The 25,522-nt window shown below is 48.7% G+C and overlaps 1 protein-coding gene across 1 annotated transcript in view; it reads left to right on the top strand.

The window, feature by feature from the left end:
* The window catches only part of TRPM7 (transient receptor potential cation channel subfamily M member 7), a 2,096,104-nt gene extending 2,074,336 nt beyond the window's left edge, over positions 1 to 21,768 (top strand). Inside the window, exons 38-39 of the mRNA XM_085644243.1 lie at positions 8,480 to 8,586; positions 20,671 to 21,768. Coding sequence (XP_085500369.1) covers positions 8,480 to 8,586; positions 20,671 to 20,795 — 232 coding nt within the window. The 3' untranslated portion in view covers positions 20,796 to 21,768. The remainder of the gene's footprint in view (positions 1 to 8,479; positions 8,587 to 20,670) is intronic.
* Positions 21,769 to 25,522: the final 3,754 nt, after the last annotated feature.

The raw sequence follows: 25,522 nt of genomic DNA on the forward strand, positions 1-25,522 counted from the left end.
CACCGCCGGCGGGTTTACCCTCGGCTCCAACCGAGTGCCGCAACATCGGGACACGGCCCGGAGGGGCATCCCACGACATCTAGCCCTTCCGTAGCGCTGTTGCACAGCCTTCCGAGGCTCCCTGCGGCATCGCTGGAGGTGGCTGCGGCGCGGTGCACAACACCGCTTCGGTATATTCTCTCCCTGCAGGCTTCTACCTCAGGGAATGGTGAGTCAACGCTGGTCCGACTCACCATTCCATTCAGGCGTTCGGGACTGTTAGACCTGTCAGCCCTTTGGGTGGTCCCTCCTCATCATTATTTATTTTGTCCCACTTTTGCCTCAAACCCTGTTAGAATTTTTCCTTTTTGGGAACCACCAGACTTTTTAGTATTGATGCAGATTCAGGGAGCCATTTTATCTACCCCTGGAACTTCTGTCTGAGGGCCTGGAGCACAAAATGGTGGCCACCCATTGTCACCTGTGACATCACTGGAACCTACTAGAACCTTCTGCAACATTCTGGAACCCTGTGACAGTTGGAGGCGGTTTAGAATGTTGGGAAGCTAAGTCAGAGTTGACAGTTGGAGTGGGCAGTTGGCACCTGACTGGTGAAGAGAGAGCAGCAGAAACCTGAAGGAGGAAGGAGTGAGGCAGCAGGGGTGGAAACTTGTGCCTGGAGTGGGGTCCATAAACCCACCCTTGATACTAGTCCCTACTGACTGAGCCCAGCCTGGAGCCCTGTGTGGGAGAAAGCAAGAAAAACCATCTTAAGGACCTGGACAGCAGGAACAGGCCTTAAAAGTAAAGAACAGCAAGTTCCTGACCTGGTTACTGGTAACTTCTTGAAGTCCGACGTCGAGAAGCCTGGAGACCTGGAGCCCGAGGTGGAGAAGCGGCGCTGACTGGAAAGCAGACGTCGTACCCGGAGCCGCCAGAGGTCGAGAGAGGGCGCCGACGGAGGTCGTGGAGAGTACCAGAGGTCGAGGAGGAAGTCACCCGAGGTCGAGTGTGCGGCGTCGACGGGGGAGTGAAGTCCGCCCTCCGGAGTCGCCGGAGACCGAGGTGAAGCGTGCCGGAGGTCGGGAGTGGAGGTCGCATTCCGGAGTCGCTGGAACCCGAGGGAAGGAGCACCAGAGGTCGGGAGTGGAGATCGCACTCCGGAGTCGCCGGAACCCGAGGAAAGGAGCACCGGAGGTCGGGAGTAGAGATCGCACTCCGGAGCCGCCCGAAGTCGACATCGAGCCAAGATTGCCCGACGTCATCGAACCGGAAGTCGACATCGAGCCGAGGCCGCCGACATCGAACCGGAGCCGCCCGAAGTCGACATCGAGCCAAGACTGCCCGACGTCATCGAACCGGAGGTCGACATCGAGCCGAGGCCGCCGACATCGAACCGGAACCGCCTACCGGCGTCGTCAAGAACTGTCATTGCGCCGAGGCCGCCGACATCGAACCGGAGCCGCATCACGGCGTCGACACGACTCCAGCGGCATCGGAGCTTCATAAAAAGGGCAGTAAGTGGAATAGAGGGCGCCTAAGGCCCTGTGGAGCCCTAAGAGACCATCCTAGGGGCTAGAGAGGTGCTGGAACCAGCTTGATTGTGCCAGGGGTGAGCTGAGACTAATACAGAGGGGTTGTGTAGTGTGGGAGAGCCAGATCTCTAGATTCCCCCTTGATCTACCTCAGTTTAGGCCTCAGCCTTGTCCAAGCCAGGGAGTATACCCCTCAGGCCATCCAAATCTCTACAAACTGGGGTTGGGTCAAATCATCCCATAGTACCTCAGGAATGTGAACTGATTTTCAAGTGTCACTGTTGGCTTTTATTATTTATTGAGAGCACTGTATTTATTGTATTCATCCTATTTATTGCCTCACAGTATTTATTGTTTCACAGTATTTATTGTCGCACAATATTTATTGTCTCGCAGTATTTATTGCCTCATAATATTTCATTGCCTGTTATGTAATGCACTTATATTTATGCCTTGATTATTTATGATCTACCTTATTTATTGAATCGTTAAGATAGTATTTATTTGACGTACCCTTCCACAGGAAAAGCCTTGTGTACTGTGATTGTATTATTATTTATTTAATCAGCAACTAAGAGAAAAGAAGATAAAGAGATATATTTTCAGTATAATTTTTAAGGTGTAGTGTCGTTTTTGGAACGGATGAACGCATGGTTATTGTGAGGGTGTGACGTATGCTTAACACGGTGCCTTCCTTCCCGCTCGAGCCAAGCTACCACAGTGTGTCTGGGAGAACACACCACCACCCTTCCGGTGTGGGAGTGTGTTTTTCTAACAGGGACCTTTTCAGAGGCTGCCGACGCCGGCTCCACTCGAAGAGTTTAGGCCTTTTCGGAGGTCGCCGGCTCGACTCGAGGAGTCAAGGCCTTTTACGGAGGTCGCATACGCCGGCTCGACTTGGTGAGTCGGGCCTCTTCGGAGGTCACCGGCTCGTCTCGGGTGGTCGACGCTTTGTCGGAGGTCGCCGACTCTTGCTTCGCTCCGCCGGTCGGGCCTTTTCAGAGGTCTCCGGCGCCGCCTCGACGTCGGTGCCATCTTCGGCTTTATTGGATGGTGGGTTCACCACCCCCTGAGTCATTTCACTGCTCTCCAATACAGGCGCCAGTGGAGCATTGGCTGAGCCTCTATTAAGTGGCCGGTTTAGCTTGCATCCATCACCTACTGATGACTGCTTTCGCCGTCTCGCGGGGCCACAGAGGCTAGTGGGACGTTTGTCAGGGCTGTTTGCACAGCTGTAGACATTTTAAGGATTGAGCGGCCCTCACCCTCTAGTCCTTCGGAGCCTTTGCTGGATATTCTCCACCAGGGCGCGGGGAACATGGAACCATTGTTACCTTTATTCTACTTGACACCGAAAAAGCCTTCGATTCTCTAGAATGGCACTTTTTTAAATCCATAATGCAGCGCATGGGCATGCCGGCTGGCTTTGTTGCCACCACGCGGCTCTTGTATAGTCGACCCACGGCGAGGCTCCGCATTAATGGTACGTTATCGCGCCCGTTTGCTCTTACTCGCGGCACCCGTCAGGGCTGCCCGCTCACCCCGCTGCTGTTCATTCTCGCCATGGACCCACTGATTCGACATTTTCAGGAACGACACCTTCATAGAGGGCTCCAGTTCCGGACAGGTCCCCTATTGGTTTCACTCTATGCCGACAACACCATACTGTATGTTGGAGAGCCGCAGCTGAACCTGGCCCCTCTGATACGTGAAATACTTCACTTTGGTCGGCACTCCGGGCTGGGTATCAACTGGCATAAGTCCATTATTTTCCCACTAACCAGCGGCACTTCCCCTTGGCAATGTGAATATCCGCTGGAATGGTGCTCAGACTTTGTGCGATTTTTAGGCATACACATACACCTGAACACGGACAAGATTATTTGTCTTAACTATGGCTGCGCAATTACTAAGCTTGAAGCGCAGGTGGACAGATGGCTACGGCTTCCGCTGTCCATGGTGGCTAGAATTGCCATTATAAAGATGATTGTGCTCCCTAAATTTTTATATATTTTTAATAACATCCCCATACCCCTCACCCAACATTTTTTATCCTCGCTGCGTGCCCACTTGATTTGATTGGTCTGGGGTGGAAGGCAGCCCCAGATCCACTGGAAGATCCTCACGCTCCCGCACGATAGAGGCGGCCTTGGAGTGCCTGATCTATATTATCTGATTGCTCAGTGTGCCCATGCCTATGCTTGGTACCACCCTGATGCTAGTATTCCATTTCTTCGCCCTGAGGCTGATTTTGTGCTCCCGGGTCGCCTTGCCGCGGTATTGCCCAGGGGCGTACCTAGAAGTCCGGTTGACATTCAAACGGTGTCTGCCACAAGCTGGGCTTGGAATAGGTTACTGCGCTATATGGACCAGCCCATTTTATACTCCGCTTCTCTCCCGTTACCTAATGAGGGATGGCTCCCGGTCACTGGCAAGAAACTTGTGCAACGCACTTTGACGAAGTTTGACCTCACCAAGGTAGGGGATTTATACCCGGGCGGGCACATATTCTCGGTATCGGAGGAGGCACGATTCAGCGATGCCACTTTCATGGACAAATTCATCCTCAACTGGCTTTATTTTACAGTTAGGGCGGAGATTAGGAGATTCCCCCTCGAGCCTGCTTCCTTCGAGCCACTTACTCTCCTCATCGACAAAGATACAGGGGCGCATCTTATTTCTAAATTGTACAAGCTATGCATGGCGCTGGTTCCCTGCTCAGGCGACAAACTACGTATGGCATGGGAGGCTGACTTGGGTAGGCCCATTACGGATGAACAGTGGTCCGTTTGCTGTAAGGTCATTAACAAGATATCGCTCAATAGTCGCCACAAACTTCTACACTATAAGTTTTTCCGCAGAAGCTACATGACACCGGATAAACTTCACTCCATTGATCCCAAGAGGCTCCACACATGCTGGAAATGTGCCTCCCCTCATGCTGATTTTGCCCTTATGACCTGGACCTGTCCGAGACTGCAATCATACTGGGCACAGATACACAAAATCATGGGGGAGATGCTGGGGCTCACCCTGGTTCCTACCCCGGAGGTGGCGCTGCTGGGATACACGGTTAATTTCCCCAAGTCGGTGAGGAGGCTGGCATCTCTAGGCTTTCTGTTGGCAAAGCGAGGAATTGCTAAGCACTGGGGCGGTGCCTACAACTAAAACATGGCTTACGGATATGGCTTATTGCAGCTTAAACAGCGAGATTTACTCCAGTCTCCTTCCTAGTGTGGCCCGTCCTACTGACATCTGTGGCCCATACAGAACATATATCGCGAATATGCCGGGCTCCTCCCCATCACACTCAAGCTCAGGAATTGTGCCCACGGGGGTTGGTTAGGTTTGATGGTGGTGACTGTGTGATCGGGTGGGCATTGGGGTGGTCGAAGTGCGGCGGATTCCCTCGCTTTGGGTATAATTTAGAGGCAGCGCAAGGGGGTGACACTGGAGGACTTGAATGGCAGAGCTCTTATGCAAATGATGAGAATGTCAAGGGTCAGTACTGCATTGTTTAACCACATGGATTCTGACGGACTAGACCGCTGTAATAGAAGATATGATAGTGCGACTTGGAGCCAGGCTTCCAATTTGTTAACAGACACGGGTGTATTGCCATCAAAATGTAATTTTCACACACAAGACAACTGTACCATTGATGAGATCTCTTTATTGATTTGTTGCAAAAAATAAATAAAGTTAAAAAAAAAAAACATTGTTACCTTTTGCAGAGTCATTGTTTGACATCCTTCTCGGAACGTGGGCAGGGCCCTCCCCAGGGGACCCCGTGGATCGTGCCGTGGCACATTGCTATCAGCCGGCTCCCAATGACCCTGCCTGTTTGACCCTCCATCCTGGAGCTGAAGGACTTGTGCTTCAGGCAGCTCTCTGTCACTCCTGTTCCGTTGCATCCTCCCACTGGTGAGTCTCGGTGGTTGGAGTCATTTGGCCGCGATGTGTTTGCATCCGCCAACTAAGGACTCCGGTCCCTCAACACGTTGTGTGTATTTGCTCAGGCTACGGTTGCCCTTTGGGACGCTGTTGAACGGCCCCTCCATTCCTTGCTGGAGATCTCTTGTGCTGATCTGGTCCACCTAATCAGTGATGGCCATGATGTTGCACACTTTTCAATTCGGTCTGCCATGGACACCACGAACTCTGTGGGTCGTGCTATGGCCAGGTCGGTTGCCATACGCCTCCATGCGTAGTTGCGAGATGGCGTTTTCCCAGGGCAGGTTTAGAAGCGGCTTAGAGATCTACCGTTTCCTGGGGTCACTTTTTTTGACCCCCGTGCTAAGTCGGTGGTCAGGCGCCTCCTGTATATATGTCTTCCTCAGTTTTAATCTTCGTGGAGGATTTTTGGTTTTGTGACGGTGCCGTCCCTTTCCTTTCTGTTACCCATTGTGGGCTGCAGATGTTCTAGGTTGTGTGGCTGCTCAGCCATCTTCCTTACTTATTCTGATACAGCTGGTTAAGCTGTGTTGCCTTTCTTTTGAGCCTCTGCCTACGTGCATGTCTCAAGAGGGACCCTTCTTTTGTAGGGTTGTGCCTTACCCTATGTGGGGTATTTGTTGGCAATAATATTGCTACTCTTCCTTACCCAGGAACTTTTGATGCATGCTGACTCTTCCTACTTTTGTAGGATGTGTTCTCTGGTGAGATCCATGGGATTCGTTTCTCTCCAAAGGTTACAATTGGTTGTCTACGGTTGGTCCGTAATACATCCCGCCTCCGTAAGGGGTTTTGTCAACCTGGCGTGTTTCTGCAACCTCGTTGTGCTTGCCTGTCTATCGGTGGACATGCGCCCCTGGGAGGGGCGGGTCTTCGCTGGCACAGTCTCCAGTTCCTTGTGTCTGGCAGGACACTGGGTCCAGTTTGTCCTTTCCTGTCCTGTGCATATTCTTAGTTCTCACAGAGTGGCTCTTGTTTGTCTATGCCTTTCTGCCACTGGATCTGTGCTCCGCCCCTGATGTTTTTCTGGGTGTGAGTTCTTACTCCCATTCTGGCACAGGTGCTTCTTAGGTGGCATTACTGTGTGTATTCTTCTCGACGTTCTCCATTTTGGTAGACAGTGTCGGTCTTTGGTGGTGTAGACTTTTGGCGCCCGGCTTCTGTCTGTGCCTTCTCTCAATCCTTTATGGGTAGTCTTGTGGTGTATGTTTCCGCCTGTCTCACAGGAGACCAGGATTCTTTCCCCTCTGAGACCTCTTGTTTTTGCTGCATTCTTACCTGTTATACAGCACACAGGTGCCGTGGTACCACTTGCATGACTCCCCTAATTAGGATTTTGTCACTCCACGTACATGTGGCGACATTCCTGCCTCTTTGTGTATATCGTGGAAAGCGCGTTTTGGGACCCCCCTTTTTTCTCAGCCCCCGCTGGACGAATCACCCCGAGACTTTCAGGGTAGGAGCTGAGCGGAGCGCCCCATTAGTTTTGAAAATTTCGCGAGGATTCGTCAACCGGCGCCAAAGTTATTCAAAATAGCATTTATAGATTTCCTATGGAAACTCGGTCCTAACTAGAACTATCTACTGGAGACCGCCAGTAGATAATATATATGTCAATAAACGCCTCGGCACAGACTCCAGATTGTGTGAAGATTTATTCAAAAGACATGGTCCAGATGACACATTTCAGCTGCTAACAACCTGTGGCCTTGCGCACATAATGCACTACGTGACGCGATATTTCATTCCTCTCTATTTATATATATTTTATACCTTATTTTCTTGGGATTCTGTGTTGCATAGTCTCAGTGGGCTTCCTTCTCTCTTAGTGTTTTCTCTACCTTACGTGGTCTAAGGCCATGATTGTTGCTGTTTGTTGGGGCTCTCTCTGCCTTACCTACTTCTCTGGCTAGGAGCTTTGGTCCAGTAGTTTTAGCCATTGTCCTTAGCCTTCCGCCTCAGTCTCAGTCTATGTTTATATGGAGTGTTCTTCCTACTCATCTTGTTCTTCTGCCATGGTGTTTTCTCCCATGTTTATTGCACAGCTGTGGGTTCAGTTCTGTATGGGGTTCTCCCTGAGTTTTCTAGTAGGATGTTTTCTTCCTCACACTTATTTCCTGGCAAGCAGTCTCTCTCTCCTTTTCTTATGCAGACCAGATAGCCTAGTCAATGATCTTTCTTGGCATCAGTTTAGCAGACCATCCTCCGGGATGATATTGCTTGGGCATCTATACTAAGAAATCTACAGCTAGACATCTCTATGAAATGAATAAGTTACTTATCTTCGATAATGCCTTATCTGGTAGATACTAGATCTAGCTGCAGATTCCTTACCGACTCACCCTTTCTCCGCGCTTCGCAAACTGATACTCCTGTTCTTCCAGATCCCTTCTAGGCACCCTTGTACCTACAAACAAAGGAAGACAAACCGAACAACAATTAATGATTAAAGTAAGCGTCTTTCAAAGAGAGTATTCTTTTTGGGCACACTGTTTCCATGGCAGTTTTCATACATGGCTTTGCTTTTTAGCCGGAAATTGACGTCAGGGAAGCACTTATATGGACGATGTTTCATCCGGGGATGTCGTCATTATGCGGTCGCTCAACACCCTCTATCGACGTGCAGTATAATGGAGAAGGTTGCAGAGAGACCATAAAACCCTGTGGAAAGGGGAAACTTGTGATGGCTAACTCTCTTGGTAGATGCCACTTAAAAAAAAAAATGTCCCTAAAAATTCTATGGCTTTTTAACAATTATTTCTTGGAAAATTAAAGGTTACAATATGGCACATTTTTTTCATGAGTCTCCTCTCATCAACCATTGCAGGACTGCAAGTCACACAGAGATTTCAGTTGCAAGCTACATTTTACACGGACATGTTTATCAGGCAATAGATTAATTTCTGGAGAAATGTTAATATATCAGTTGATGTTGCCAGTTAGGTTTTAGAGACATTTTGTATATTTTTATTTACTTGTCTTGATTTTTTATCCATCTGTTCAATTTTCAGATCATATGACATGGTCTTTGGTCCGGCCAATTTAGGTGAAGATGCAATCAAAAATTTCCGGGCAAAGCACCACTGTAATTCATGTTGCAGGAAGCTGAAACTTCCAGGTAAGATCTGGTTTTGTACTTCTATTGACAAATAGTAAAACATAATGTATGGATATTACTCTAATCGATTGAGCCTTTTGTGCTTTGGAAGAGTCAAGTGGGAGGGAACTGCTTTTACCTCCATTTGTCCCTCTGTACACTCTCACAGTGCGTAGTATCGTTTTTGCAGTCCAGGTTGTAGTTACTGCTTTAGGAGACAAAAAGTTTGCTCCCAAACGATTGTTTTTGATGCAGATATTAAAGAAACACAAAGCAATGAAGAAAAAAAAATAAAAGAGATTAAAGAAAAAATAATGGAAGGCTGGAAGCTCAGAGTTGTATATACATTTCAATTACATATAGCAGCACAAATCATTTGTTTATGTAAGCAAATGCAATGAGAATCTCATTCACCACACTGGTAAATATGCCATAAAATAACACACAATAGAAGGAAGCGTGTTGAGAAAATAAAAGTGCAAATCTGCTGTCTAGACAAATGCTCCAACTCCAGTAAGGTTGAATAATTATACTGATAAATAGATTGCAGTCATTCTTACCAGATTGCTCTGCCTTCTCTCAACTCATACCCACATGGTCCATGCTGTTTCTATAAGAGCCAGCTGTTTGTAGGTCACCATGGACGTGTGATTTGTTTTCTAGATTCTGCCCAGGGATGAGTAGAATAGTGCATACCAAATATGTGTTTGAAAGAAGCAATTCATTTATTTTGGTTAAATCTCGGGCAGTACTTTGGCCTTTTTCAATTCTATAGTGGTTGCAAATTAAGAAGCTATTTTATTGAGTATTTACTTCATGAGACTGTTCCTTTGTCCTGGGGATGGTCTCATGCACTAACAGCTCTGAGAATTCGAAACCTTGAGTACATTTATTGCTATCTGATAGAGACTACTAGCCGCAGATTCCTTCACATAGAATTATCCCCAGGCGTGAGAATGGATCTTCAAACTTTTTTGCCACAGCATCCCTGCGCGCCGGGGGCGACATCACGTGACTCCGCCCAGGTGTCGTCCGCGTACGTGATGTCAGCGAGGTCACATAAGACCCGCCCAGGCGTGCCTATGTCAGTTTTTTCCTTTTCCGCGTGCAACGTGAATCCGATCCTTGCTACGGGCCTGTTTAGGGCTCCTTTTTCTTCCATTTCCTTTTGGAACGGACAGTGTGTGAATGCCTTTGGGCTTTAAAACTTGCACGTTTTGTGGGCGTCTTATGTCGGCGACGGACCCTCACCTCATTTGTATGTGGTGTTTGGGGGAGAATCACCGCACCACAGATTGTGCGGTGTGCCAACAGTTGAAGCCGAAGTCGTGGCGGGAGCGCCAGATGAAACTTCAATCGGCGCGTCTCTCCAGGTCGACGTCCTCCCCTCGGTCTGCTTCGGCAGACAGCTTCAGATACGGCCGTGGTCGTCGTCTTCACCCTTCTCCGATGTCACGTGAGTGTCGCTCCCCGGTGGGTAAGTGTCGCAGTTTGTCCCCGGGGGCTGGTTTACGGCCTACCGGGGGCGTGGACTCTCCGCAGGTGATGCGGCCCCACATGTCGTCATATCCACCGTTTCCTGGTGTTGGGGCGTCGAGAGTCCAAATGGAGACATACGCGGCGGCTTTGCAGGCCTTGCTGGCGTCTCCTCCTTCCCCTCCTGGGGCATCGGCGGATCCCTCGCCCTGCGCTGGGCCCTCCGCGGCACCGCCGGTGGCTCCGGCCCCGGCACCGACTGGTTCGGATCCAGGCTTGGAGGATGTGGTGCTGTTGGGGTGCGCCTCCTCTGAGGCACCTCCTTCAGGCCACAGTGACTCTGCCTCACCGCAAACTCCTGCGGGGGTCCTTGTGGTGTCGCGGGAGGTCGTCGGGGCTCAGGTCGCATCCCCAAGCCCCTCTCGGTCCTTTGACCAGACCAAGTGGTCCTATCTAAGGCCGAGGTGAAGCCGCTACGGCGCCGGCAGCAGCTGGACCGTGCGGAGCCACAGGGGTCGGTGGACCCTCCTAGTCCCGCTCCGGGTCAAGGCTGAGGGAGGACCCCTCGTCCCTCTCTGAGCCCCTCTCATCCCTCCCCATAGGTGGCTGCCTCGTTAGAGGGCGAGTCAGAGGTTGAATCGTCCCTGGCGCCGCCACATGGGTTGCCGAGCGATCTTCGCCTCATTCTCGGCCGCAGCTGGCAGAGGGCTGCGTTCCACTCCCCAGGCCACGCAAGGGGCTGCCTCAGCGGGGGTCGGGTCAGCGTCATTCCGGTGCCACCCCGGAGCCGGTGTGGCTCCAGCTCTACTCCGGTCTCCGCTCCGGTCTCCGGTGGTGGGTGACTTGGAGGTACCTTGTCAGGTGACGCCGAATGGTGCAGACATCCGGCCTCAAGCAGCGGACTCTACGGCACCGCGCAGGGGTTGTACCGCGGATTCGTCTTCGGACGCTCCTTCTTCTCCGGAGGCAGGCTGTATATTGGTGTCGTCCTCCCCGGAAACTGGTCGCCGTGTTGAGTCTTTCTCACCGGCATCAAAGGGCGTCTCCCCGCCCTTCATGAGGCAGAGGTGTTCGTCAGAAGAGCAACAGGTCCCTCATTCTTCGGCTCCTTCTGACTTCCAGGTCTGGCCCTTGCCCGTCCCGCTTGGCCTCGGGGACGGCCACCTTAGTTTGCAGACGTCGCCCACGGAGGAGCTGCTTTCTCCACCACGGGGCCCTACGGAGGCGGGTGCGGCCTTCGCTCACGCGGTGTCCACGGCTGTGGGCATCCTGCGCATGGGTGACCTGGTGGCTCACCTTCCGGCGGACCATCTATTGGAGGTCCTCCACCAGGATTCAGGTGGGAGGGAAGTGTTGCTTCCCTTTGAAGGTTCGCTCCTTTCTTCCTTGACGGGGGCTTGGAGGCGTCCTGCCTCAGGGGACCCGGTGCCTCAGCATCTTCTGCACCAGCACCTCCCGGCGCCGTGTGACCCGGCGTGTCTTTCCCTTCACCCCTCAGCCGCCAGCCCCCTTTTGCAGACTGCTTTTCCCTCCCTGCCGCCATTGTTGACTCCGCCGGCCCGAGAGGGCCGCTGGCTGGACTCTTGAGGGCGCAACATGTTTGCCTTGACCAGCGCGGCCCTGCAGGCCCTTAACACCTTGTGTCTGCTGGCTAGGGTCTCCTCCTGTTTGTGGGACTTGGCTGAGTCTCTGGGATCTGCAGCATCCCAGGAGTTGGTCAGGTGGACTTATGGCATCCTGCATTGGATGGCCGGGAGCTTGCAGCGTTTATTCTCCGTTCCGCTCTGGACATCTCAGAGGTGCTGGGCCGGGCCATGGCTTCCTCAGTCGCTCTTGGTGCCATGCTTGGCTTCGGGACGGAGTATTTCCTGAAAATATTCGGGAGCGACTCATTGACCTTCCGTTTGATGGCAGCCTGTTGTTCCATGCCCCGGCCGACTCCGCCATCCAGAGACTCTTGGTGGGACTCCGTCCTCCTCCTCCTCCGTCCCCCCTCCTCCCTCCTCAGTGACTTCTGAGTTGGGTTGATTCTGGGCCTTCTTAGGCCGGTTCTTCTGGCTGTGAAGTGTGTTTTCTGGCCGTTTCCGTCCTACCATGTGACATTGGCTTTGTTGGCTGCTGGACAGCCCTTGTGGTGTTTGTGTGTGGGTTCTGCAGGAGTTGTTGCGCGGCCTTGGCCCTGAGATTGGGCCTTCTGCTTTGCTTGGGCTGCTTATCACGCCTTCAGCAGGGGTGTTTTTTGCCCCGTGGCTCTTTTGTTTTTTCCTCTGCTGCGGAAGTTCTTCCAAAGAGTGTTCCCATGTCTTGGGACTTAACGTACCCTATGTGGGGTAGTGGTAGCTGTCGTATAGCTTGCGCTCTGCTCGAGGAGTCTGGTCGCCTTCGGGTGCCTGTTCTCCATGGCGTTTAGGCAGGTTGCTTTTGCTTCCTGAGGTCCTGTGTGTGGCCACTCGTAGTGGTGTGCCCGGGCATCTCCTCCTCTCCCGGCTCCTGTCCTGAGGTCTGGAATGATCCTGTCTTCTCCCTTGCCAGGCGTAGCCTACTCGGCCTTCCTGGGGCCTCGGGCTGTTCTTCTTGCTTCTGGCGGCATTGACTGCCGGCGCTGTTCTGGCTGGCAGGCTGCTCTCCATCTGGAGTGGGTTCGCCTTCTTTTCCCTTGTTCCCTTGGGCCCTCTAGGCTTCTTCTTCTTCCGCTTTTTCTGTCTGGTCATTGGGCGGAAGCTATGTTGCCTCGTGGGGGAGTGGAGTGCTTCGGCTCTCCGTCCTTGCCCTTGGTTCCTCTGCTGTGAGTGTACAAGTCTCTTCAGCCTTCTTTCCCTCCTACATCCCCTTGGGGTCGGTGGGGTTCTGCTTGTGGGGGTTAAATAAAATGTAAATTTGATACTTGTATAGCGCACTACTCACCCGCAAGGGTCTCAAGGCGCTTGTACGAATACCGCTGTGGAACCCATCCTTGATTTCCCTGGCGTCCACTCCTAGGCACCCCCAAGGTGGAGGCCAGGCATCCTTAGCGTTGTGGGGGCCGTGAGTTGCAGAGTGGGTCTCCATGATTGGAATAGGCACCGAGGCGAGAATTATCAGGTCTGTGGAATTTTTGAGCCCTAGACCCGCCGAGGCGGGGAATTGAACCCTGGTCCCGGGCTAGACCTCTGCATCAGGGTCTGCCGCTCTAATCATTGAGCCACACTTCTCCACTTGGCCGGGCAGGCGGTGGGCGGCAGGATTCACTATCACCTCCCCCACTGCACTGGCGCACCATCACATCGCACAGGTGGATGCTGCAAATTGTCCGAAGGGGCTACTCCCTCCCCTTCGAGACTAACCCTCCAGCCATGCCACCCCAGTACCACCGCATGTCGGGGGATCACCTGCAACTTCTACAAGAGGAAGTTACGGCCCTCTTGTGCCAGAAGTAGGTCGTGGATGCTGTTCCACTACTTTCTGGTACCCAAGAAGGACAAGGGCCTGCGTCCTATCTTGGACCTCAGGAACGTCAACCGCTTCCTCCGGAAGAAGTTCAAGATGTTGATGCTGGCTCAGGTCTTATCTGCTCTAGACTCTGGAGACTGGATGGTAGCATTGGACTTGCAGGATGCATATTTCCACATCCCTGTCCTGCCCGCCCACCAACTTTACCTGCGGTTCACGGTAGGCCACGAGCATTTTCAGTTCACTGTGCTCCCCTTTGGTCTTACCAGCGCCCCTCGGGTGTTCACGAAAGTGATGGCGGTGGTCGCAGCCCATCTGCGCAGATCAGGGGTTCCAGTCTTCCCCTATCTTGACGGCAGGTTGTTGAAGACGGGCTCGCCTCAGACAGTCGTCTCCCACCTCCAGACTACGACCGACCTTCTGCATTTGCTGGTGTTCTCCATCGACGTGTCGAAGTCGCACCTGGTTCCCTCTTAGAAGCTCCTTTTCATCGGGGCAGTTCTGGACTTGACGCAGTTTCTGGTTTATCCTCCCGAGTAGCGAGTCCGCGATATTCAGGCTATGGTTCCAATCTTTCAGCCTCTATCCCAGGTTTTGGTCAGGATGACCCTCCGGCTGCTGGGTCTGATGGCCTCCTGCATCCTGTTGGTGAATCATGCCAGATGTCATATGCGGGCTCTGCATTGGGACCTGCAGTGGGCACAGCATCAGGGCAACCTGTCCGATCACATCCAGATCTTGGAAGGCACTGCATGACAATTGCAGTGGTGGCTCACGAATCGCGCTCGGGTCAATGGCAGATCCCTCTCCCTTCCCCAACCGGAGCACACAGAAGGGACAGATGCGTCCCTCTGGGGGTGGGGTGGCAACATGGGAGAGGCACAGATCAGAGGCCTTTGGTCTCCGGAGGAGTCCAGGTTCCACATCAACCTTTTGGAGCTTCAGGCGATCTGACTTGCACTGAAGGCATTCCTTCCCTCTGTCCAGGGAAGTGTGGTGCAGGTGTTCATGGACACCACCACTGCCATGTAGTACTGCAACAAACAGGGCGGGGTGTGGTCGTGGAGCCTATGTCAGGAGCCTCTGCGCCTCTGGACATGGCTGGAACATCAGGGCATTTCCTTGGTGGTTCAACACCTGACAGGTTCTCTGAACGCCAGGGCGGACTAACTCAGCCGTTGGTGCATGATGGATCACGAATGGCGTCTGCACTCGGATGTGGCGCAAGGCCTCTTTCAGCAGTGGGGAGAGCCTTGGTTAGATCTATTTGCCACCAAAGAGAACGCGCAATGTCAGCAGTTCTGCGCGTTGTAATTTCCAAGGCGGCACTCGCTCGACGACTCTTTTCGTCACGAGTGGAGTTGCGGTCTGTTGTACACCTTTCCGCCTATACCACTTCTGCCCAGAGTGCTGAAGAAGATCAGGCGCGCGACCGGGACCAAATCATCCTTGTGGCTCCGGATTAGGCACGAAGATACTGGTATCCCGTGCTACTCAGCATGGCCATCGATCCCCCAAATCCTCCACCCGCACCTGTCCTGCCTCCACCTCCATGCGTGGAGATTGAACGGCGGCAATTGACGTTTCCCAACCTTCCTCCCGAAGTCTGTGATGTCATCTTGGCAGCCAGGCGTCCCTCCACTAAAACAGTCTACGCCTGCAGGTGGAACAAATTTGTGGCTTGATGCACAGCAAAGGCTGTGGATCCCCTTTCTGCCCCTCTTTCAGAGGTTCTTCTGTTTCTTTTTTCTTTGGCCCGTCAGGGCTCTGCTCTGGGCAATATCAAGGGCTATCTTTCGGCCATTTCAGCCTTTTATAAGGCTTCCTGATCAGCCTTCTCTTTTCAAGTCCCCTGTTGTAAATAGATTCTTGAAAGGCATTACGCACATGTTCCCTCCTGTCCCTTTAGTGATGCCTCAGTGGGACTTGAATCTTGCTCTGACTTATCTGATATGTGCTCCTTTTGAGCCACTTCATGACTGTCCTCTTAGTCTTCTCACTTTAAAGACTGCTTTCCTGGTTGCCGTCACCTCAGCCTGAAGAGTGAGTGAGCTCCAGGCTTTCTTCTAAACCTCCTTTTCTTTCTGCCCCTCCAGACAAAGTTGTCCTTAGAACACGTCCATGTTTTCTGCCAAAGGTTGTCACTTCCTTTCACATTGGGCAGACCATCACTTTGCCCACCTTCTTTCCGCCTCCACATCCCTCAAAAGAGGAAGAGAGGCTCCACCGTCTGGACTCAAAACGTGCGCTCTCATTCTATCTGAACCGCACACAACAGTTCCGGGTGGATGATCAGCTCTTTGTTGGCTACATGGGCGCCAAGAAAGGTCGGACCATCTCTCGGTGGGTCGTTCTGTGCATCAAAGCATGCTACTCTTTGTCTAGGAAGGAGCTTCCAGTAGGGCTACGCGCCCATTCTACCAGGGCGACGGGCGCCACTACTGCTTTGGGACGAGGAGTTCCCTGGCATGACATCTTTCAGGCAGCTACGTGGGCCTCGCTGCGCATGTTTACCAAGCACTACTGCCGGGACAGCTAAGTCCGGAGAGACTGCTTGTTTGGCTGTTCTGTTCTCCAGGACTTTCTGGTGAGATCTTGGTTCGCAGGCCAACGGTCTTGGTGCTGGGGTATCTAATCTACGGTAAGGAATCTATCACTAACGTGTTTCTTTCTGATGCACAAGTTACTTACCTTCGGTAACGATTTATCTGTAAGAAACATTAGTTAGCGATAGTTTCCTTACCGCCCCACCCATCCTCCCCGTTCTGCGAACTGATTTCTAGGCTTACGGTCATCCCTTTCACGGCCCTAGTTTCATTGCACCAGTGGTTAGTTTCTTGCATGGCTCTGCTTTCCTGGCGCAGAAAGTTGTGTACAGAACTGACGTCAGCGCGCGAGGGTGGCATCTAAGTACCTGCTGCAACGTCATCCCTGCGACCACGATGCCAACGACAGACGCAGAGCATACCGACGCCACCTTCCGACGCACGTGGGGTACTGCTGACGAAAACTTTCCGGATCCAGTCTGACGCCTGGGGGTAATTCTACAGTAAGGAATCTATCACTAACTATTGTTTCTTACAGATATATCGTTACCGAAGGTAAGTAACTTGTGCTTCAGTTAGTGCATATGGGCGATATGCATTAAGAATTGGTGGTATTGTGTATTATCATTAGCGTCGACAGCCTGGAAAGTAATCCAAGAATAAAATACTTCAAATCGGAACGTTGCTTCTGCTTCAATTACAAAAATCACTGCAGCTCCTGCACTAGGAACTCCATGTTGCATTCAATGTGGAGTTATCGCTGGGTGTCATTTAACAGGAATAGCCACAGGTTGAGCCATAGCTAACCGGAAAAAGATTCAAAACTTAACACAATCAGGATAGAGACCTTTTAACATTCAAGCTTGAAAAACCAACCTAACTAGGTGATGCCTAATAACTGTTGGAGAAATCCCTAGCACCACAGACGTCTCTGAGAAAAAGTAATAGGGTATTGTGGACATGGACAAGCACAAACACTACTCAGGGTTCCTGCAAGTAAGTACCAGACCAAACGCTGTTGGTGCCATGTTGTAGGGATTCTGCTCTGGAACAGAACTATGCTTGGAACCATGAATCATCAGTTTGTAGGAACTGAGTCACCATACCACCTCAGTATCTATTATTCTGAGTCCGACTAGCTATAATGCCTCACTTCCCCAACTAACCTTGCCAGAGAAACCAGTGAATTGGCACCCCAGAACACAACCCTCTCAGGGATCGTGGTAATATGACACACACTTTTTCTCTCTCACTCGTACGTGTCCACATTAAGATAATCAGGAGACCCGAAGAAAGTTTAGAATATTTATTTAAACTATTGTGCTCTGAAATGCAGTATATGTGCCACAATTAGTAAGCTAATGCATAATAAGAATACGGTTAGATTGGTTAATAATCCATACATCATGACAAGCCCTGACAGTTTATAGGACAGAGCGACCTAACCCCCCTCCCCTGCAACTAAAGCTAAATGATTATATACGTAGAATCTCTGGGATTACTGGCAAACCCACTAACTTAGCATAAACAGATGGACCCTTTACCTTTCAGCAGTTGCAGTGCTCTTATCTCAGAACTCGTTCCGTGTGTGTGTTTTTGGCTCATGTGCTCATTAATATGATAGGACATGTATGCACATAAACAGCTGCATTCTTGTGTTATGTCTAGGTGATAGTGCCTGGCCAGAAAAAATAACAAGGGACATTGTTGTTTAACCTGGTCTATGGTGTTCAGACTAAATCCCAGGAAAAGAGCAAAACGCAAAAACATATGCAGGCTCCATGTGAAAGTACAATGTGGCACAAAATCAAACGTGTTTATCTAGTAACGTGTGCAGAGGAAAAGGAGGCCTACAACATGCACAGGTAGACTAATCTAGGGAAAACTACAATGGGCGATGCAGGAAACACATGGCAGTGGGCACTGAAAAGTGTACTTTACCTCTTCCAGCACCTGTGGGGTGGAGTTGGCAGAGGAGGGCACACATCCTATTCTTTCTAAGTTTTCCCGTCTGTCCTCCCGCCAAAAATGGCGTGGGGACAGGAAGGGGGCCTGTTCCCTCTAACAGGAGAGTCTGGGGTTGCATTTCAAATGCGGCAAGGACTTTAAAGTTCCCTGCCACAGATGGCTGTTTCTGACATGAGGGGAATTGTGAACACCTCCAACCAGGAAAGGCATTGCGCTCCTTCTTAGAGTGTGCAGGCCTCCCCATAAGGTCAGAACACTGCCTAGTTGTAGCAAGCTGGCTCAGGCCAGTCGGTGAACACACTAAGGATTGGTAGGTTTCAGGGGATCCCTCTAAAGGGTCCTCTGTATGCAGCTTTTAATAAATCTGGCACTGGAATCAGTGCAGTTTTTTTATGTTGTGATGCGTGGTACCGAACATCTCATATTTCAGTGAAAGCATCATGGAGCTGGGGAACTCGTAATGATGAGTGTCAAGCCCATGTACTTATGTGCTTCCCTGGTCACTTACAATATCCAGGAATTGACAAGGATAATGCAGGGGCATATCTGCTCATGCAGATATGCCCTCGCAGGGGATATAGTGCACCCTGCCTGAGTGCTAAGGCCTGCTAGAGGGATGTTATACCTATATCCCATTCAATGTCTATAGGTATGGCTCACGGGCATGTGGGCAGTGCGACTCTTTAGTTTTATCTGCGCCAAGATACTCAGGCTGCAGTGTGCATGTGCATGGAGAGTGGTCCCTTAGGGTGGCACAATTCGTTCTGTAGCCCTTAGGGACCCTCTTTAACCACTAGGCCCTTGGTACCAGGGGTACCTTTTACAAGGGACTTGTATGTGAGCTAAAGCTGTGCCAATTGTGGAAAGAAAAGATACAGTTTAGGGAAGGAGATCTGGCACAGGGGAGCTGGGACACTGTCACTTCCAGACGAAATGTCATCAATTTCCAGGCAAAAAGTGGGGGATAACCATGTCAAAAGAGGCAGTATGCTACAATATGACATTTGATGGTACTTGTCTCTTGGATATAAAGCAGATTCGGAACTGGACTTCTAGAAGAAATGCAGGGCCACATCGTCCTCCCTCGGCCTCTCTGCATCCGTGAGGCTGTATCCTCCATCAGTTCTGCCCATTTTGAGGTTTCAGGAAGGGTATGGCCCACAGACCACATCAAGGCTCACCACCTCGGTACCAGCCTTCCAGTCCTTTTGAGGTCAGTAATCCAGCGAACATTGTCCAGGCCCGCAGGGACAAGGTACTACCCAACCGTCCATCCCTTCCGCTTCAGCTCCAAGGCCCTTTTAGTTTGCCGTCTATAGCACATGGCCACCCTTTAAGAAGCAGAGCATTATATCCCTCTTGTGGGTCCACCAAATACTCCAACACCACTACGCCCTGCCATTTCGGCCTGACCCGCCACATATTCCACATACATCAGAGCGACTTTCCGGGAACTATTTTTCCATTCTGGAGCAGGAAGTCCTGCCTTTTGGACGTAGAGCAACAGAGAAGGTTCTGGCATCAGATATAGGAACTGGATGTTACTGCTATTATTTTATGGTGTCAAACACGTTCATCCTATTTTAGATTATGAACCTCTCAATTTATTCTGGACAACGCACAAATTTAAGATTTTCACGCTGGCCCAGGTTCTATTTATCTTGGATATTGGATGTTAAAGCTGGTCCTTCAGGACATTTAACTTTGTGCCTATCTCGTGGTGCCACAGGCTTTCAAGGTGGGACAAGAGCATTTTCAGTTTTCTGTGCTCCCCTTCGACCTCAACAGCATCCCTTGTGTGTTCAGGAAAGTGTTGACGATGGTCACAGCACATTTATAGAGGTTGGGCATACCCGTCTTCATCTACCTAAATGATTGGCTTTTGTTTATTGACTTTGTGGTATTTTACCCAAAGTGCCTCCAGAGGAGACCACACAACTAGACTGTGATATCACAGAGGAAGAAATTGGGCCAGTCGTTGACAAACTACCTTATTCCAAGGCTCAGGAGTGAGGAAGGGGGAGTTGATTGACAACTACCCAAACAAATTGTATAAAATAAACAGCTCATGGTCCCGCCCTCCTGTATCAGATGTTGAAAGAAACATGGGAAGTTTCCTCTCAGCTGCCAGAGGCTTATAAAGCTAGAATTGCTGTTATTTTTAAACCAAAGATTCTGAAAGTTGTGCAAGTTAAAGGCCCATCTCAATTGTAACGTTCATACTCCTCCTGTAGCTTTTGTCCGCAACACAATGCACGTGCCCACTTAATTTGTGTCAACAGAAGCCAATGGATGTTTTAGACTGGTGATTGTACAAGGCTGATGGTCTAAGGGCCATATGCACAAACACATTTTCTCACAGACACAAAATGGATAAAATCCTTCGATACACCTGGCTGTATATGATCTAAAATCTCGGCAAAGTTTTTGCAATTCCCCAGGAATATCTTGAAGCCTTGACATAAGTCTGAAGGATAGGCTGTGCTGTAGTACATGGAGTACATGGGTCATTATGGTTAGTAACTTGCACTTATTCTGTCATTTACTTTTAGTCTATATTGTGAACTCTATTTGTATTCATTTATAAATTACTCTTAGATTAATGCACCTAAGACATTGTACATTTTCTACATAAAATAATTTTCCATTTTATAGAAGGTAGTAATTATCATTCTTTGTTTCTTAGATTTAAAACGGAATGACTACACACCCGACAAAGTTATCTTCCCTCAGGATGATTCTGCTGAACTGACAATCGAGCCTGGGAGCTGCACCAAAGAAACAAATAATTCAATACGCTTAATGCTATAGCAAAAAAACTATATTGGTGGATGGTTTTATCACCAGCTGCATACGTTTATTTTATGAATTTAGATCTACTTTTCCTGTTTTAAAGCCAAGAGGAAATGTCAAGACTCCACATCCTGTCGGCTTTAGGAGAAATTTGGAGAAGAGTGGTACTGTATGGATCCTTTTTGGATGATCCCATTGCAAATAACATTTTTTACGTTAAGAAGTATCAGGAGATGCCGGGCAATTAACAATTGATAAATTAAGTTAAACTACTATTTATAATATTAAGTAATTTTGATTTGTACAAAATAGAAATTACTTTTTTTATACATTTCAGTTGTATCCCGTTAGTGTTGTATAGTAATATTTTAAGCCAGATGAAATTATACAGAAAACATACCTTTTTTAAAAACAAAATGAGAGTTGCCTTGTTATAAAGAGAATATGCATTTTTCTTTTGTATTGTGATTGTTTCTGAAGTCAGACCTTCCAAAGACCTCATACTGTAAATCAGTTTATCAAAGAAGAATGTACACAGTAACTTTGAAATGTATTTAAAATTATGTAGAAAGAAATGTAAATGTTAATATTATACATGGTACATATTTTAACAAAATACGGATAGCAGTGATTTAGTATTATTATAAACTATGGGAGATTGCAATGCAATGTTATGCCAATTAAATATATCTGTTCTTAAATGTATCTTAGGATTCACCAAACAAATCTGTTCATATTTCATTTCATGTTTGTTTTGTCGGTACTACATGCAATTATTTTTAATTGAAAGACAATATGAAGTCTAACATTTATATTTCTGTAGTGTATCTTATAGATACAATTATAAGGCACGAACAAAACAGCTGTTTTAATGGTGAAATATGTTGTATGGGGAGAAGGTTTAAATGTATTATTTAAAAGTATAATACTGTAAACATTTTATATCATGAAATCTATATAAAAACAAATAAATTTATTCTTGTTTATAAGAGTTCTGTTGGCTTCTAAGTTGAAAGCAACATACTTTACAGTCTGATTACTTTGTATATTTGGAGCTTTATTACTACTTATCTTTAAGTACTAATTCTCAACTGACAAATTGGTATCTTTCTGATGGATACTTGTAACTGCAGATTCCTCACCATTTGAATACACCCAGGCACCAGACTGGATCTGGAGATTTTTCTCAGCAGCTCCATCACGCGCCTGTAAGTAGCGGCGTCCTGCATCACACCAATGTGTTCCACTCCGGAACGGACGTGTAGAGTCTCTATATGCACTACTTCTGTGCTGATGTCAGTTCCTCTCAATCTGCGCCTCCTGACGTGGATCCGGAGCTACATCTGGTCTCTGAGACACTACCTTAATATTTTTTCGAACAGTGTGCAAGGGATGTTTCTCCTGAAAGCCAAAGGTTTTGAGCCCTGAAGGGACTGTTGTATTTGTATGTCTGTGACAGACATCCATCAGGTGTGCTTGTGGTTTCTTGGGTCGAGCCACAAATCCAAGGCGTTGATGAACCTGAAGACTATCCGGAACCATGAGGTGAAATTTTACATTGTCAGGCATGAGCAGACTCTTCGCCAAGACCACACTAAGTTGTAGTCCAAGTCTAAGATCTAGTACAGCTCAAGGAGATGCTGAAGCCGCTCGTGAGGCAGATCATCGTTGTGATTCAAGTCATCTCGTAAGTCTAATAAGAAACATAAGAAATCAGGGCAGGACCTAGTCTCCTCTTACCACTCGTATTTCCTGTCACAAATCTAGATCTTGCTCCGAGAGTCAACTGACTTCGGAGCCAATCTGGCAACTGGTTGTGGCACAGTCCGTTTTCGGGCCGTCTGCCAAACAGCAACAAATCAAAGGGTTCCACGCAGCCATGCTCTGACACTTCGACTCCTTGCCGACTCCCTCTGGCGTGCCTTGGCCCCAAAGAGCCAAAGGCTCTAGACCCAGAACTCTTAACAGCTGGACGACACCCCCCACCCCCCCAAGTCCATTACAACGGTGCCGTTGCCCCTCAGGCTTCAGTCAGGACCCTGCCTCTGGCACCACGGTTTACGCCGGTCCCTGGGAGTTGGACGTCGGAACTGAATCCATTGATGCCGGACGAGGTACTGCCCATAGTCCTTTCTGACTCCGATACGGTACCAGTCTATCTTCGCCTTACGCTGCACCCATAACAGTTGGGTCACCATTTCCTTTGCTTGCTCTGCCGCCTCCATAGGGACGGCCATTACAAAAATGGGGTTACCCAATATTGGTCGTGGACCTGAGTTCAATGTGGTACAAAAGACAATGGTCCTAGACAAACTGCACTTCTAGTTAGAAAACTATTTCTTGAGCATGCACAATGTTAGCTCGCAGTGATAAATAAAATAGATAGACTGAAATACAACAACCAAGGAATATTTGACCAAGAATTTATTCCAAAGCAATATATGGACAGTAGATTACTTACTGAACCAACCAAGGGGAAAGGAAGGGGGCGTAAAGGTTGCTCCAATGGAACGTGCGGAAAAGAGAAAATGCTCTAGTGTAGAAGCGGTGAAAAGGAATTTCAGGTAGTTGGTAGTTTCAAAATCATTTATATGCTGGACTGATAGGCAAACACATTATTGTTAAAAGCATTATTAGAATGGTGAAAAAAACAAAACATTCAACCATTTTAATTGTTCCTAATGTTACTCCTATCTATTGCTAACACCTCTACACCAGCAAGAGCATGTCTGTAGTAACCCTCTGCCAGACCTGTCAGAATGATCTAACCCATACCTTGGCATAATTTCTTAGGAAGCCAGCATCAGTGCATTAACGAACGCACCCCCTCTGAGTTTGTAGGCCTGCACACTTCTGCTTGCGCAGCTATCTTCCTTCTCAGGATGAAGGTCGGGCCTGCAGAGCTGCATCTCAGTCACAACTCACAGCAACTTCCATGATAACTCCGGGTTGAATTGCTTCTCACCGAATTCAGCATAGATGCTGTTTGAATAATACACCAGCCTTATCGTGCTGTGCCAGAGGCACAGAACAACATCTTTAGTTAGTCTGGAGAGAAAGATTTGTCTCCTACAAGCACAAAAAAGGACATTGCGCTCTAATACGTGTGACGTTGGAACTAATTGTGCATAGTACAGGACAACCAAGTCTACGAAGAATAAATGCATGCGTGGCACATTTTTGTATAAGGGGGAAACATGTGCAAACCACCATCTTAAATATAAAAGCTAAAATGGAGACTAAATGTAATCTCTACAGCACCCTCCCCTTGGTCGGATGAAACAACTATATAATAATAAGCAATAGCAATGAATGTATGTAACAAGCCTTGTGCTTCTTATAAACAGTTTAACAGCATAAGCAGATGCAAAAGTCATAAAAATGGCAATTCAAAACCAAGCATATTATTAAAAAATGAAGAAAACTATTTTTAAGAAGGGCCAATTTAAGAGTCTTGGAGGCATCCGACTCGAAAAATGGCATTTCCGAAATGTCAGCCAAACTCATTTTGAGAGTGTCGTTAGAACCCGGGAAGAGGCCTGAAGAGCAAGATCATGGGACGAAGATAATCATCACTATCCCATTCAACAGAAGCGGAAGGCAACAGTGCCAGGAGTGCAGCCTCAGAAGAGTACCTAGGTGCAGGAAACCTGAAGTCGAAGGAGCATCTGGCAGTGGTGAAGGCGGCTCATAGTCGCCATCTTGCTGCAAAGGAAGCCGCTTCACATGACAACACAGCTGATTTGACTGCAAAGAATGCACAAGCAGATCTATATCCGGACACTGCAACAATTGCATAGCAAGGCACAAGTCGAGTTCACACTCGAAAGAGCACCACAGACAGTGCTGCACTCTCTGAAGGACAGAGACTAGCGTTTGTTAAGTTCCAGTAATATTGACTCTCCAAAATACTGTATCATGCATTCACAACAGAGAAGGACGAGTGGTAGTCCCATTTCGGTATGGCCTCGCTGTGGGACATTAATTGTGTAGGAACAGGAATATAACCAACGCACCAACAAGGAGCAATAAAACAAATTAAATACCTCCGAAAATTCTTGAAAATAATGAATATTAAAAAAGGGAAGGACTCCAAGCACAGACTGAAACTTAGAAGCTAATTTAGACCCAGTCACTCGGAAAACAAGCATTTGCAATGCAATAGGTCTCGCATTTACGCGAGTTTGAGCTATTGGCATTGTAAGTGACAATGCCTTTTATTTTTGTTTTGGTTTTTAAAACATAAATGGCATTGTCATTTACAATGACAGTAGATTGAGCGTGCGTAAATGCGAGTGCTATCACATTGCAAATGTTATTACGTTGTGCCCCCCCCCCTTGCTTGGCCCTAACGAAAGTGGCCTGCACTATAAATAAAATAAATAAGCGCGTCCCCTATAGTTAAAAGGGACGCGCTATAATTTGAATAAATACATTACAAAATCGGCCAGCGTTAAGTAAATAAATAATTAAGTGTGGTCCCTATAGTTAAAGCGCATGCGCTATAATTTAAATATATACATTAGCAAAACCAGAGGGCCTGCTGAGATGTCATTGGTGGAATAAGGGAGATCATTAAAGAAAAAAGTGCTTACCGACTTATGAAGGAGACCGTGTAACGCCACCAGTAAAAGATCCAGATCTCATGGGAGGTAGCAAACGGCGACAAGGAGGGACTAACAAGCCTCATAATCAATCGGAAGCCTGCATTTATCAAGGACAATGACACCAGCCAATGAAAAATA

Source organism: Triturus cristatus, chromosome 3_1 (genome assembly GCF_964204655.1).
Source record: "Triturus cristatus chromosome 3_1, aTriCri1.1, whole genome shotgun sequence".
Classification (NCBI taxonomy): domain Eukaryota; kingdom Metazoa; phylum Chordata; class Amphibia; order Caudata; family Salamandridae; genus Triturus; species Triturus cristatus.